The sequence below is a fragment of the Felis catus genome, chromosome F2 (genome assembly GCF_018350175.1).
Source record: "Felis catus isolate Fca126 chromosome F2, F.catus_Fca126_mat1.0, whole genome shotgun sequence".
Lineage (NCBI taxonomy): Eukaryota > Metazoa > Chordata > Mammalia > Carnivora > Felidae > Felis > Felis catus.
The window spans coordinates 45,273,209-45,289,854 of NC_058385.1; the positions used below are offsets into that span (position 1 = coordinate 45,273,209).

At 33.6% G+C, this 16,646-nt stretch overlaps 1 protein-coding gene and 1 non-coding gene across 15 annotated transcripts in view; one reads left to right on the top strand and one right to left on the bottom strand.

The window, feature by feature from the left end:
* The window catches only part of VPS13B (vacuolar protein sorting 13 homolog B), an 804,655-nt gene that overhangs the window by 126,366 nt on the left and 661,643 nt on the right, over positions 1-16,646 (top strand). For all 14 annotated transcript variants that reach the window (XM_023248521.2, XM_023248520.2, XM_045050210.1 and 11 more), the window contains exon 16: positions 5,097-5,221. In XM_023248521.2, coding sequence (XP_023104289.2) covers positions 5,097-5,221 — 125 coding nt within the window. The remainder of the gene's footprint in view (positions 1-5,096; positions 5,222-16,646) is intronic.
* LOC111558598 lies at positions 10,622-10,740 on the bottom strand. The gene has a single exon (XR_002739693.1). It is a non-coding gene; the product is annotated as a 5S ribosomal RNA (ribosomal RNA).

The window sequence follows — 16,646 nt, forward strand, 5'->3', positions numbered from 1 at the left end:
TTTTTTACCCTTTGGTCATTTGTTTTCTTTCTTAAAATCCACATAGAAGTGAAAGCATGTGGTATTTTTTTCTGACTTATTTTACTTGTGTAATAACCTATAGGTCCATCTGAGTTGTTGCATATGACAGGATTTCTTTCTTTTTTATGGCTGTATGGTAATACTTCATTGTGTGTGTATATGTATATACCTCATCTTTATCCATTAATTAGTCCATGAGTATGTGGGCTTTTTTCATCATATGGCTGTTGTGGCTGCTGCTGCTATATAAACATTGAGATGCTTGTATCCCTTTGAATTAGTATTTTTGTATTCTTTAGGTAAATACCTAGTAGTGCCATTGCTGAGTCGTAGGGTAGTTCTAGTTTTAACTTTCTGAGGAACTTCCATACTGTTTTCCAGAGTGGCTGCACCAGTTTACATTCTCACCAACAGTGCAAGAGGGTTCCCCTTTCTCCACGTTTTTGCCAGCATCTGTTGTTTCTTGTGTTCTTGAGTTTAGCCATTTTAACAGGTTTGAGTTTTGTATTTGTATTTGTTACAGTTTTGATTTGGATTTCTCTGATAATGAGCAACATTGAACATCTTTTCATGTGTCTGTTGGCCATATGGATGTCTTTTTTGGAAAAAGACATACATATTCATGTCTTCTGCCCATTTTTTATTTGGGTTATTTGGTTTTTGGGTGTTGAGTTTGATAAGTTCTTTATATATTTTTGATACTAAATCACGGTTGGGTATGTCATTTCCAGATATCTTCTCCGATTCTGTAGGTTGCCTTTTAGTGTTATTGATTGTTTCCTTTGCTCTGCAGAAGTTTCTTATTTTGATGCAGTCCCAAAAGTTTATTTTTGCTTTTGTTTCCCTTGCCTTCGGAGACATATCTAAAAAGCAGTTGCTATGGCTGATGTCAAAAAGGTTACTGCTTGTGTTCTCTTCTAGGATTTTTATGTTTTCAAGTTTCACATTTAGGTCTTTAATCCATTTTGAATTATTTTTGTGTATGGTGTAAAAAAGTGGTCCAGTTTCATTCTTCTGCATGTTCATGTCCAGTTTTCCCAATACCATTTGCTGAAGTGACTTTTCCCCATTGGATATTCTTTCCTTCTTTGTCAAAGATTAATTGACCATATAGTTGTGGCTTCATTTCTGGGTTTTCTATTTTGTTCCATTGATCTAAGTGTGTATTTTTGTTACAGTGCCACACTGTCTTGATCACTACAGCTTTGTAGTATAACTGGAAGTTCAGAATTGTGATGCCTCCAGTTTTGTTTTTCTTTTTCACGATTGCTTTGGCTATTTGGGGTCTTCTGTGGTTCCATACAAATTTTAGGATTGTTTTTTTCTAGCTCTGTGAAAAATGCTGGTAGTATTTTGATAGGGATTGGATTAAATATGTAGATTGCTTTGGGTGGTATAGACATTTTAACAATATTAGTTTTCATCTATGAGCATGGGGTATTATTCTATTTATGTCATCTTAAGTTTCATTCATCATTATTGTGTAGTTTTCAGAGTACAGGTCTTTTACTTTGGTTTGGTTTATTTCTAGATATTTTATTGTTTTTGGTGCAATTGTAAATGGGATTGATTCCTTAATTTTTCCTTCTGCTGCTTCATTATTGGTGATAGAAATGCAACAGATTTATGGATGAAGTTTCATCATGAAGTCAATGCTTGATTTTTTTTTTCTGTCCCTTTAAGAAAGGGACATATCTTTAGGATGTTGGTTATACTGTTGTACCGGGTGTCTTAAAATGACAATAGCATAAAAATGATTTATTTTACATCACAATTAGTATGTTTTCATTGTCATTTACAGTTAGTGTGTTTTTATACTTTTTGCCTTTTATTATTGAAAATTATATAGCATAGTAATTTTATTAAAAACTTACTAGAAATTTTTTATATTTCTAAATCTACAGTTTCTTCTATTTATGTTAATTCAAGGACATTGTAAAGTGTTAAAATATAGATGATAAATTTTTAATATTCTAATTGGATTTTTTAAAAGGTGGCACTACATGTTGAATTGTTCATTTAATGTGATGTATAAGTCCTCTTATTCAAGGTGACCTTTCCTTCAGCTAAAATTTTTATTGGTATTTACACTTACAGCTTCATATGTTTTTTGCTGGTTCAGATGATTAGTTGCAGTGTTCAGTACTTTTACTCTGTTTCTGAGTATATAAACTATCCTTGGTGAAAGCAACTTCAATTTATACTCTGTTTCCATTTTTCTAGATAAAGTTTTTGTAATGTTGGTTAAGGGCTGTGGAAAAGTTAGTTAAGTAGGTATTAAAAATCTATGTATTTCATTACTGTAATTAACATTTTTTTTTAGCGTCTATTTATATTTGAGAGAGACAGAGAGAGAGAGAGCGAGAGAGAGAGAGAGCGCACGTGAACGGAGGAGGGGCAGAGAGAAAGGGAGACACAGAATCCAAAGCAGGTTCCAGGCTCTGAGCTGTCAGCACAGAGCCCGATGCGGGGCTCAAACTCATGAACCATGAGATCACGACCTGAGTTGAAGTCAGATGCTTAACCAACTGAGCCACCCAGGCGCCCCTAAATTTTTTTAATGTTTATTTATTTTTGAAAGAGACAGAGACAGAATACGAGTGAGTTAGGGGCAGAGAGAGAGGGAGGCACAGAAGCTGAAGCAGGCTCCAGGCTCTGAGCTGTCAGCACAGAGCCCAACGCAGGGCTCCAACACATGAATGGTGAGATTATGACCTGAGGGGAAGTCGGACGCTTAATGGACTGAGCCACGGAGGCGACCCTTCGTTATTGTAATTTAAAAGAGAGTTGGGGGCACCTGGGTGGCTCAGTTGGTTGGGTGTCCAACTTCAGCCCAGGTCATGATCCCATGCTTTGTGGGTTCGAGCCCTGCGTTGGGCTCTGTGCTGACAGCTCGGAGCCTGGAGCCTGCTTCGGATTCTGTGTCTCCCTCTCTCTCTCTGACCCTCCCCTTCTTGCACTGTCTTTTTCTGTCTCCCCAAAATAAATAAATATTAAAAAATGAAAAAGAGAGTTGGAAATTGGTTATTTTGAATAATTTTTGGGGGGAGAAAGAGGGAAAGAGTGTGTTTTGGGGGTACAGAGGGAGATAGGAAGAGAGAATCTTAAGCAGGCTGCACTCCCAGCCTGGAGCCCTATGTGGGGCTTGATCTCATGACCGTGAGATGATGACCTGAGGTGAAATCAAGATTTGGACACTCACCTGAATACTGAGCCACCTAGGCTGCCCTGAAATAATTGCTTTTGATATAGTAGGTAGGCCCTCTTTCATTATATTTGCCTGAATGTTCTCTTAGAAGTGTCTCTGAACAGCATACAAATTTAATAATAGTTTAAAAAATATTACAGAATAAGGTATGGTTTCCCCAGAGTCTTTTGCAGTTCTGCAAACATCCAGCAGGGATCTCCTCTACACCCAGTTTCCATCTGAGTATAATTACTGATAGTGTCTGTGATTATACTGTTTGGGCATTTTATAGAATATTAGAAAGTGCCTTGAGAGAGTTCTTAGTTGGACACAGATAATGTAATATGATAAGATATTAACCTTATTCATAGTTTAGAAATATTTGGAGGTTGGGCAATGTTTTAAAATGTTTTTTATTAAATGGCATAGTAATTGTAAAGTTTAGAATCTTTTACAATGGGCCTTTTAGAGGAAATGTGAAATGCTGAAATTGCACAGTGCCTAAAAATTCTTTGCATACAGTATTGCTCAGAACAAGTCTTTAAAGAGAATGGATGTGGATAACTTAATTTTCAAGGTTGATCATTTAAGTATTAGAAACATTTTTTTCTCAATCTGTATTTCTTGCCACGTGGTTGACAGTAGGATTTATAGGAATTAATAGGTGTTCACTTTCATTTTCTTTGATAGTAATTAGGTAGGTCCTTTGAAATGAAGTTTTTCTCTAAAAATATATAATTCTAACTAATGTCTCATTTCTAAAAAATTATTTTGTTCACTTAAAACTGACTTTAAAGGAAATGATTTGACATTGTCAGTTTGATGAATGATAGGGACATGATAGCTTTTTGAAACCATTTGGGAATAGTTTAATACTTTTTTAAGAAATTGATCATCAGTTTATAAGTTCATTGAATGAAAGTATTTTTGAAAATTGAACAGTCTTAAACATGTTTCATTGTAGAACTTATCAGTTAATATAAATCCTAGAGATAGAAAATTCAGTGCTTTATGAATCCAAGGAGTAAAAAATAATAAGGAAAGATAAGTGTTAGGGTTAACTTACTTTAGTATGTTGTTGGAAACCAGTAACTTTGTTTTGTATCCCTGTGTGTTAGGGTTTTATGTTTGAGATGTTTATCTTTTATATTATTGGAACGAATTGGAACTCATTTGTAGTAAGTTCTCTATAGTGGTTTATGTAAAATGTGATGTTATATTGGTTCTTCCTTCAAAGCAAATATACTGTTCAGGAATTTTAAGGAATGCTTTTAAAATTTTTGAGTGTGATCTCGTTTTAAGTATAAACATATGAAGAGTAATGTATGTCATGTACCAAATTTCCTGGGGTGAAAACATTAGCCATACAATTTTCACAAAAGAAAGGGGTACTTTGTAACATTTTAGGATATATTTGGATATCCTTTTTGTGTGTGCATAATGTAAGTTGAAGGCAAAATACATTTTTATGATTGTTTTTGTCGTAATTAATGTTTTTTAGGCAATAAATGATATTAACAGTAATTTACTAATTTTTACAATGTGCACAATACAGGCAGTTTATATTACTAGAAAGTGTGTGCATTTTAGCAGACAATAAAACACTAAATAATAATTATGTTTAGAAACAAAATGTGAAACTTAGAGTTAGTAAGAAGCAGTGATCTTTCAGGGACATGAAAAATACTGTATGTTTAAATCTCTTAATTTGGATTTAGTCAATGTTAAATTGAATAAAAGAAAATGTTGATGTTTGGGAAGTGGAAAAAGACATTGGAACATATTTAGTGTGCAGCTGTTGTAGAGCAAATTGAAACTGACGTATTTCATCCTGTGCTTATTAAAACTTTGTCTCTGTGAACATTTGGATCTTTTCTTTTTGTTTCAGATATTTGGTTTCCAGGCAGGACTGACATCTTTGGATTGTAGGGGATCTTACTGCTTACCTGTACCGATTATTCCCTCTTTCAGCACTGCTCTTTATGTTAAACTTCTGAAACTACCCACATGCTGGTAAGTATTATGTTAAAATATGGCTTATGGCAATTTTCATGTATTATGAAGGGGAAAAAACTCAGTCGTGTCTCTTATGCAAGTGTGTTAGTTTTATACAAAACCTTAGAAAAATATCTGAAGTTCTCCTGCCTTTCACTGAGACACTAAAAATCTCTCTTTAATGCCTGAAGTATACTAGATCATAGTCTCTCTTGTGGTAATGTTAACTGTTGTCGGGGTAATAACTGTTAATCCATGTTGGAACTAGAGTAAACTGTTGCTGCTTCATACTGTACTAGTAACTGTAAGGGCAAGTACCTTATTTTTGCCTTTTTAAGAGGATATGGACAAAGATTTTTAAAAGTTGCCATTTAATATCAAAGCCTAAGTATTTGTCACCTAAATAACAATTTCATGTGTATTCATAGGCACTGAGAAAAGTATACCCATAACATAGATTAGACATTTGATATGTCTGTAGTTAATGTATTTTAGATGAAACGGATTTTAGACCATATTTTCATTTGTTTTTAGGTTACTTTATTTGGAGGTCGTATTTCTTTAAATTGAAAGAGGTTTATAGAAAGAAAGCCAGTAGTTATGACTTCTTAAATTTTAGTTGAAAACAAACTTTAATATATTAAAAAGAAAATTGCTTGAAGGTATGAAAAAAGGTTTCAAAACATGAAATATATTCTAGTGAAATAGTTCTACATTTTAAAATTTAGATTACTTTTATTATTTGGATGGAATATATCTTTGCTTTCCCATCCTAATTAGTAAGCTAATTTTTACAGATTGTTAATTTCTATTAGTTATTTATGAAAAGCAACATGAGTTCTAGAAAATATATTTTATCTAAAGTACTTCATTTATTAAAAATATATTTCTTTAATAACTTTTAAAATGAAATTTATAAATTGCTCACATCTTCAAAAATTTTACCTATTGATCCAGAAAATTAAAAAAATATAGAAGTTGCAGTTAAGTCTTGGAACCAGTTTTTTTTTTTGGTAAAATGAAACCATTATTAAATGATCATTCTTAATTTTCTCTTGATAAGTTTAATTTTGTCCTTAGTCATCCATATTCCACGCGTGTCATATATTATGTTGTATAGAGATTTACTTTTTAACTTTTTATTTGTATATACATAACATGTTGTATTTGAGCCAAATTTTATATTCCATATAAAATATATTTATATATTCTTATATTTCTATTAAGAAATACCATGGGATATGTCCCAGTTGGTATGTTGATTATCAACTTTAATAGATGTTTGTAAGTACTGTTATCTCAGTTATGTGCTGATTTATTTATCATTATAATACTGATATTTTTAGAAACGGTGCAATTTACCTTAGAAAATACTTAGCTTTTTTTTAAAGCCAAAATTTTCAAAATGAATTATAGCCTTCATATGAAAAAAATTGAGTATTTAAATAGGCAAGGCTTAGTTTAAGGATGTGAAGGACTTACTGCAAGTATTGTCAAATGTGGTTGAAAATATGCCTGCTGACATCTAGAAGAAAATATTCCATTTAAAATACTAAAAGCATGAGATCACACAATGCTTATATTTGGAAGTAACTTGATTTTTTGTAGTTAAGACCACTTCTGTGATATTCGAGTGATATTTTTCTATGCTTTACATGAGTATTTTGCTTTGAAATAGTTTCTTTATATTATTTTCCATAATTAATAGACCATAAACTATAATTTGTTCTTAGCAACTCTAAATTGAAAGTAATACATGTAAAACTCATTAAATTGATATGTATTTTAGTTAAATGAAATGAATTAAGATCCCAGATAAAATATATCATATAGTGCTTGCATTAAATCAAAATCATATGAGAACTGAGAATTTTATTTAACTCATGTAGTGAGTGAGGATTATTTTAGTAAGGCACCCTGTTTGTATCATTAATGTCAATTCTGTTCCCAGTATGGTATCTCCCTGCCTCAAATCATATAAGCCGTTTCATTTGAATTTTTAAAAATTATATTCCAGTTTCCTAAAGCACATGTATGATGCTATGCATATTTATATTTATCTATCTATCTATCTACCTACCTACCTATCTATTCAATAAGAGCATATTTACTATAGTCCATGGATTTTAAAACCCTTATACCACACTGAAAAAAATTTTAGTTGGAATGTGTAAGTTAGTAATGGAAATCTAGATTTTATATAAACAGAAAAATAGTTTTATACTTTTTGTTTAAAAATGTCTAAATTGATGCTAATCATATGTGAAATTTCAGATAACATTTATTTTAACCATTTTTGCTAATTTTTAGAAATATATGGTTTAAGTAACATTGAAAATAAGTTATTTTTTTCCTGTATGAATGTTCCTGTTAATATATTTTAACAAGCTAACACTAAACTCCAGTTTCTTGGAATTTATTTTTTTCAAAATATTTTGGTCATATTTTATCTTTCTGTATTACACAGTTTCTAAACATAAATAAACATTTCAAAAATTTTTTTTCTTCATTACTTTAAACCAGGTTAACTTTTAATTCTTTTAGTCCCTTAGAACAGGATTAAAAATTATGTAGGATATAGTGGGAAAGACATAGTGATGATAATATTTAATGACGGAAGTCTTGAGCAGTTAATTCAAATTTTAATTTTTCTCTCTGTTTAGTTATCGGATGTTTAAAAGCAGGCAATAAAGTATTGGTTAAAGGGCAATAAAGTATTATGTTATTCTAAGTAGGATTAAGGCTTGGTCTCTTGTAGATACTTTAAAAATTTCTACTGTGGTGATAATGCTTTTAGGCTTCTAGATACATTCTTGGAGTTAACATTTTTTTTTTCAGAACAGCGAAACTATAATAAACACATTAACTTTATTTCCAAACTTTTAAATTGAAATACTAATATTTTATGGAAAAGTGCATAAATTATGGTGTTTCATAAGTGAATTGGCCCTTTGGTAACCAGCAGAAAGATCAAGGAGCAGAATATTATCAGCATCTCAAAAGCCTCTCTCATTTACCTTCCTGCAGGGTTAACTGTTATTCTGATTTCTAATAATACAGATTAGTGTTGTCTATTCTTGGACATAAATAGAATCATCCAACATATTCTCCTTTTTGACTGGTCTCTGTCACTGAAAGTAATGTTTGGGAGATTCAGACAGCAGAATGTAGTTTTTAGATTGTTTGCTTTTGTCATTATGCAGTATTCTATTACATGAACATTGACCATTTACACATTTTTGATCTGTAATTTTAATTGAAAAATAAGTATCTAAAGTGTGTGTCAATTTATTTTTTATTCCTTTGCCATTTTCCCTTTTCCTTAAGAAGCTTCAGTTGTTTGGGAGATTGGATGTCATTCATAAATATTTTTTGATTTTCTGTGTTGTGATAAGCATTGTGGTACATATTGGAATTGGGGAAAGAATACAGTAGAATGCAGTAAGGGTAAGGGATATCCACAGAGCATGAAGACTTAGTCTAGTGGGAGAGGACACTACACACACAAGAAAACATTTGTCTTTCAATGGCAAAATTGAGGCTTAAGCGAAATGTCCTGTTTAAAGAAAGTAGAAAATTTCCCTGCGACATCGTGGTTGGTTTCAGAGAGAAAGTGGCAGTACAGTTGGGTTTTATTGGTTGAATTGGGTAGATATCTAGACATCAGGAGATTGTTTGGGGTGCAGAAGTTTCTATGGGGATAATATTGTCTGAACAAAGTCAAGGTTGGTCCGTTGGATCTGAGAATGGTACTGTGGGAGAGGAATTTGGAAGTTTCCTTTTGGGCCTTGACTTGTACATGATTAAGGGTGTCTGAGCTTTTTTCATCTTAAAAAAAAAAAAGGTTAAACTAGTTAATGAAATATTCATTAACCCCATTTATTCCTCACCAGGCTTGTTAAATTGCAATTATACTATAGTCTTAAGTTCATTTTCTCCTATAATTGAGGGTTCAAAAATGTGATCTCATTTGTAGAGAGATAGGTGCAACATACTTTGGAAGTTCAGAGAAAAATGATTTTGGCTTAGAAAGTCATGGAGAACGTGAAGATGGTAACTTCTAAGCAGATTATTAAAGAAAGAATGGATACGATTCGAAAGAAAATACTTTTTTATATAGTGTTATGTTGTTAGGTACTTTAATGAAGTTTTCATTAACAACGCTGTGAGCTTAAGATGATATTCTCTGTTATAAACTAAAGCTCAGGGAGGTTACATAAATTGTCCCAAGTCACACAGTGTCTGGGCAAGGAATCTCATGGAAGGTTATCTGATTCTAAAGTCTTTGGTGCCTTTCTTACCTGAAGGTGTGAAGATGTACATTATCTTTTGTTAATCATCTCCAGAGGCTCAGTGTACTTCTTGCCTTGTAGTAAAAGTGGATTTCTATGTATCGAGAGGACAGTTGAGATAATACAGCTAATAAATCTGAACTCTCCTAGTATCTCCTAGTATACAGTTAATAGTATATAGATATTATGGTAATGATCTCATAGAATTGTAGATAATAGGGTTAGGTGGAATCTTAGACATTATCTCAATTTATCAGTCTATGATGCAGCTTTTGATTTATAGTTGTTTATCCATGGGTTGAACATTTTATCCAGAGAGAGGCAACCAGATTCATTTTTGGGCAGCTCTAGAGTTCTTTATTTTATTGAGTCAAAATCTGCTTTCATGTTTCTTCTCTTTCCTAATTATTGCTTATATGTGTCATGAGTCATTTTCATAGACATAAGGAGGTGGGAAAACACGTTTCTTTACAAGATTGAGGGATCCCTCTAAGTACCCATTCCTTATTTAACACAGTGGCAAATGTCTTGGTTTTGGCTCATGAAGTTATTGAACAGTTCCTTTGTTTGAGGAAGGTGTTGCTGGGAATCTGTGTTTGAGTTCAGTGTTAATTAGGAAATTTGGCGTTAGTCGGCTCATGGTAATTGACGTGGTGTGTAAAGGCTAAGAGAACAGATACTGATCTTTTTGCCTCCCTGAAACAAAAACTGAAGCAGCCATTTTCCTGCTTTAGCTCAGAATAACAATAGAATAAATGCTTTAAGCTTTAATGGAGGCTAGGCCCTTCAAGATTAAAAAAAAAAAAAAAGCCAATATTTATTTATCAACAAACATAGAGGATAAGTAACCCACCCTACAGGGCTCAACATCACGTTGCTCAACTGCCCTGTTATTTTTTTTTTTTTTTAAATTTTTTTTTTTCAACATTTATTTATTTTTGGGACAGAGAGAGACAGAGCATGAACGGGGGAGGGGCAGAGAGAGAGGGAGACACAGAATCGGAAACAGGCTCCAGGCTCTGAGCCATCAGCCCAGAGCCCGACGCGGGGCTCGAACTCACGGACTGTGAGATCGTGACCTGGCTGAAGTCGGACGCTTAACCGACTGCGCCACCCAGGCGCCCCAAGCCTACAGCACCCGGTATTCCCAGGCGGTCTCCCATCCAAGTACTAACCAGGCCCGACCCTGCTTAGCTTCCGAGATCAGACGAGATCGGGCGCGTTAAGGGTGGTATGGATGTAGACTCAACTGCCCTGTTATTTATAATACCACAGTTTGAACCTCAAGAACATAGAGTTGGGGTTTTTAATACCCCTGGAGATAGAGGTTTTTAATTCCCTTTGTTCCAGAGCTATGATTATTTTCATCTGCTTTTGTGATAAATACTGTCTTGAACAGAATGTCTTAAAACTGGTAAGACTTAGTTGGGATGCTACCTCCACTTGAGTGGCAGCAGCCTAATTGTCAGCTTCAGTTCTTGGATCTGGAACGTGCTTTCATGGAATATTTTGAACTGAAAAGAAATCCTTTCATCATCTATTACAATCTTCTCATTTCAAAGATGAAAAGACTGAGTCCGGGAGAGTTCAAATTACTTAATCTAAGACCACACAGTAAATATCAGTGCTTCAGTGTGATCCTCCCTTTCTTGATTCAGGGCTCCTTCAACTGTACCACACTACTTAAAAGTTATTATTACTATTATTTTAATTTATGTATGATAAAATATACAAAACAGAAAGTTTACCATTTTAACCATTTTTAAGTGTACAATTCATTAAGTATATTCACATTGTTGTACTACTGTCACCACTTTTCATTTACATAAATTTTATCTTTTGTACCCATTGAAACAGTAAATTCCCATTACTCCTTACTTTTAGTCCCTGATAACTTTTTACTTTCTCTCTGTATGAATTTGACTATTCTGGGTACTTAATGTAAGTTAAATCATTAAATATTTGTCCTTTTGTGTCTGACTTGTGTCACTTAGCATGAAGTTTTCAAGATTCATCCATGCTGTAGCATATGTCAGAAATTTTTCTTTCCTCCCCCTTTTCCTCCCTTGTGTCCTCCCTAACTTGCTCCTTCCTTCTCTCTCTCCTTTCATCCCTCTCTCCCTTCTTTTCTTCTAAATTCATTCCATTTTAAGGTTGAAAAATTCCAATGTATGTATATACTTTATTTATTCATTTATCAGTGGACATCTGGGTTATTTGCACCTTTTAGCTATTGCCAAGTGGTGCTTTCAACGTGGGTGTACAAATGTTTGAGTTCCTGTCTTCACTTCTTTTGAATATATACCTAGAGGTAGAATTGCTGGATCATATGGTAATTGTATATTTAATTTCATGACAAACTACCATTTTGTTTTTCACGGTGGCTGTCCCATTTTACATTTCCAACAACAATGTGCAAGTGTTCCAATGTCTTTACATCTTTACCAACACTCATTATTTTAGGTTTTTTGATAATAGTCGTCCTAAAGAACATAAAATGGTGTTTCATAGTAGTTTTGATTTACATTTCTCTAACAACTAGTGATATTAAGCATCCTTTCAATTGCTTATTGACCACTTGCATATCTTCTTTGGGGGAATATATATTTAAATTTATTGCTGCTATTCAGATTATTTTTGTTGTTGAGGTGTAGGTGCTCCTTAAGAATTCTCTATACTAAATTTTTATTATGTATATGATTTGCAAGTTTTTTTCTCCAATTCTATGGGGAAACATTGCTTTTTAATGTTAAGACTCTATCTTAATCTAACTCCCAAACCAGAAACTTAGTTTACCTCTTCTATAAATCTTTTGCTTTTTGTCTTAAAACGTTATCATTTACATTTGACACAGTTTTTTGTAAAAACTGGTATAGCTTGAGCAAGTAAAAAGTGATCAAATGCATATTTGAAATAGTTCTTACCTTGGGGAGGAGGAAAAAGGTAAACTTGTTAGAATTCTTCGTGTTTACAAGTTGATCTTCACAGTAGTTTTTGCTTTTACCGTTTACAGAGATAGCTAACTTAGATTGGTTTTTCTGCAGAAAGATTTTATAACTTTCTACATTGTGGGGAGATCTTTTCCCGCTTAATTTCTTCTCTTACAAAAAAAAAAACCAAACATGTTTTAGGGACGCCTGGGTGGCTCAGGTGGTTAAGCATCTGACTTTGGCTCAGGTCATGATTTCATGGTTTGTGGGTTGGTGTCCCGCACTGGACTCTGCACTAACAGTGTGGAGCCTGCTTTGCCTCTCCCCTGTTCATGCTCTCTCTCCTTCTCTCTCAAAATAAACAAACTTTATATGAGAAAAAACAACAACACGTTTTAAAGGTACTTATCTGTCTTCAAAACTTACAGGGCTTGACCGTCTATAGACTGATGTTATAGACCACTTTAATAATACTAAATAGAATGAAAATTAAAGCAAATGCACAACTGATAAAATCAAAATGATTTTCATCGAATTAAAGCAAATGAACAACTGATTAAATCAAAATGCTTTTCATCCAGGATGGGCTTCAGGAGGATGTAGGTCTCAGAACCAGTAGGAAGATTGGGATATTAGTACCTATTTTAAAACGAACTTGTAAATACCTCCTGGTTCTCACATATCTGGGCTGACACATATATGTGTGTGTATGTGTATATATGTGTGTGTGTATGTTGTGCGTGTGTATATGTCATGTCAAATTCATAAGGATAGGCTTCATCACTTTTTTTAAAATAAGCAATTGTGCTTATTAATGGAAAACAGGAGGGTTTTTAAAACTACAATAATATTAAGGGAATTCAAAATTATTTTTGTGAGTATTATTCATTAAAGAGATACTATCATGGGCCTAGTGCTCGCACTTGTTCGATTTGAAATCTAAGAGAATACTGAAATATAGCTCTTTCAGTAAGTTAATTCAGCCAAAGCACTTCGAGTTCTGATTATGAGATTATTTCTCTAATGGTGGATGTTAACATTAATTTCAACAATCTGGTGAGTATATTTTAACAAATCCAAGCAGATAAAACACTGTTCTGTGTATGGTCACAGAGCTAGACACTTCAGGGTAGACTGAGATTCCTATAAATCCAGCATTGTTTAGCTGTGTCAGATCCTCTTGAAAGGGACATGCATTGCTGGTGCAGGTTTCCGCTTTAAAGGCAGATAAATCAGTATGATTCATTCATCAAAATAAGATTCAAACTCATCAAAATGTGTTAATGACTGCTGAAATTGTGCCTCTACACAATGGCTCTACCGTTCTTAAGATTTTCTAGGTCTTTTAAAGAAGCTTAAGGCAGTTGAGAATGAGAATTACAGTAATCATCATTTGTCTTAGGCTCAATTCATGCATCCATTTCACATCCAAACTTGAATTTCCTTAGAAAATGCTCTTTTTTGTTGTTCTGAAGCTTTAGATTGGGCACTTAAGAATCTACTGTCTTTTGAGACAGGGTGTTAAGTCCAAATTTTACTGCCTTACAAGAAACAAAATATGCATTTTTTATTTGATTAGTCTTCGCATTTACAGAGAGTTAAGCATGATCATAATGAAAATATCTTATCCTGGTAAATTTCTCCATGATATCATATGGTAAATTTGATTTGGGAAATACATAGTGCAAATTGTTCTTGTTTCAGCTTTCTCTTTTGATTTGGATAACTTGTTGAAATAGCTTCCCCCTTCTTTCCGCCCTGCTTTTGTATTACAGTTAACTCCCTTTGTAAACTCAGTTTCAATCAAACTTCTTAAAGCAAGTGGCTAGGTCTTATTAGTACTATCTACTAAGGTGGAATAATTTTATGTGAGCTGTATTCTCAGGTCAGGTATATAACAGTGTGGACCACATGCCAGATGGCTCTGTGCATGATGTAACTTAAGTCTTTTATAGGATTCTGTGTTTTGCGACTTGGGATATACTTGCATGGTCTTGTTAATGTAACCGCCTTCCCATTATTAAGCATTTCCTTGCATATTTCTTAGAACTTTTCTTTGTTTTGCTCATATTTTTTGGTTTTGTCCTTTATTAACTTTTTCATGATTCTTTTATATGCTTATCTGTCTGGGTGATTAAAACAGGGAAGGATGACAAGAAAAGACAGGGTGCATATGTTCTTGTTTTGTGAACAGTGTTCCGCATTCAGTTGCAATTTTTGTTCTTAAAACTCCATTGAGTTTGTCCACTGTCTGCCTTTTTGCACACTTGATACTGTTCTATGTTCATTCATTCAGGTCTATTTTACAGATAAGTGACAAATGTCCAGTGTGTGCCAGACACTCTCTGCAAGGCCTTAGCTATGGAGATACACCAATAAACAAAATTGGCGAAATGCCTGCCTTTATGGCAGTAGAAAATACACATTCTATAAGTTAAGGGAATATTAAAATGAGAAAAATTGGTTTAAGAGGCAGTGTATATTGTCTTTTATAATCTAATTTCATAAAATTGACCTTTTTACTGTCTTAAGCCTTGTAAGGAGACGTTTACATAGGTTTTTTTTGTTTTTTTTTTTTAACATTTATTTACTTTTGAGAGACAGAGACAGAGCACAAGCGGGGGAGGAGCAGGGAGAGGAGACAGAGAATCCAAAGCAGGATCCAGGCTCTGAGCTGTCGGCACAGAGCCCGAGGCGGGCTTGCACTCACAAACCATGACCTGAAGTTGGATGCCTAACTGACTGAGCCACCCAGGCACCCTAGGTTTTTTCTTTTTTTCTTTTTCTTTTTTTAATTTTAATTCCAATATAGTTAACATTTGGTGTTATATTAGTTTCAGGCATATACGTAATTTTTGATTGCATAATATTTTTGAATTAGTCTATATTTTTCTGTCTAATTTTGTTAATGATTCATATTTGAACTGAAAACCCTTTAATTAGTGGTGGATTGCGGGACCTGGGTGGCTCAGTCAGTTAAGCGTCTGACTTCTGCTCAGGTCATGATCTCACAGTTCATGGGTTTGAACCCTGTGTCAGGCTGGTTCTGTGCTGACAGCCCAGTGCCTGGATCCTGCTTCAGATTCTGTGTGTCCTTCGCTCTCTGCCCCTCCCCAAGCAGTGCTCAGTTTTTCTCTGTCTCTAAAATATTCTAAACTATTTTACTCCTTTCATACATATCTTTGTCTTATTAATGCATATACATACAGTGAATAGTGTATACAGTGAATAGTTTTAGATCTATGTGGATTAAGACCCAAGGTTAGTCCCCAGTACCGTTAGTGAGGGAGTGTCTTTAAAAGTTGGCATTAAGTTTGCATTATAAGGAAGGCATCTTCCATAGGAGTAGGCTTGCTAACTTGTATTTTCTTTAATAAACAGATTTGTTCAGGTGTACTTTACATAGCGTAAATTCACTCATTTCAGGTATGTAAATACAGTGATTTCTAGCACCTTAATTGAGTTATGCAGCTGTTACCATGAATCAGTTTTAGAACATTTTCACCCTCCCAATAAGTTTACATGCTCATTTACAGTTAATCCCCAGCTCCAGCCACAGGTAACCACTTTCTTTATAAATTTATTTTTTATGGCATGTGAATAGAATCATACAAAATGTGGTATCCTGTATCTGACTTCTTTCACTTAGATAATGTTTTTGAGATTCATCTTTGACATAGCCAGTAGCTAATTTGTTTTTCATTCTACATCTGTATGTGGCTTTCCTTAACCGAGTAAAATATATTCAGGCTTGCAAATAACTATCCATACCCTTATTCAGAAATGTTTAAATTCCAGAGTTGTATGCATGGCTTTCAAACCTGGTTACAGTTGTTGCTACAACTGTGACTTGGGATGTTCTGAGAATGTCCTTTGTGTCATTAGCCCCTTCTTCAACATCAAATACATAAAAGCTTTTGCATAATTTTTGTGATAATTACTTTGAAACTTATTTAAATGTAGAATTTAACTCCTATCAGGGAGATGAATAGCTGGCACTGGGTCTTTTATTAATAGAATTTAAATCTTTGGTAAGTTAATTCATTTTGAAATTGCCTAGTCTTGTCATTATAGGACTTTATAATTTTCGCATCTTGATTGGTTTTATTCTTTATAATTGCCTTAATGGTCCAGGACCTAGCATATAATTGATTTTTAATAAATGTTAATTAAAATGAACCCAAGTAGAATTTAATAATTCTATAAACATTTTTAGATCAG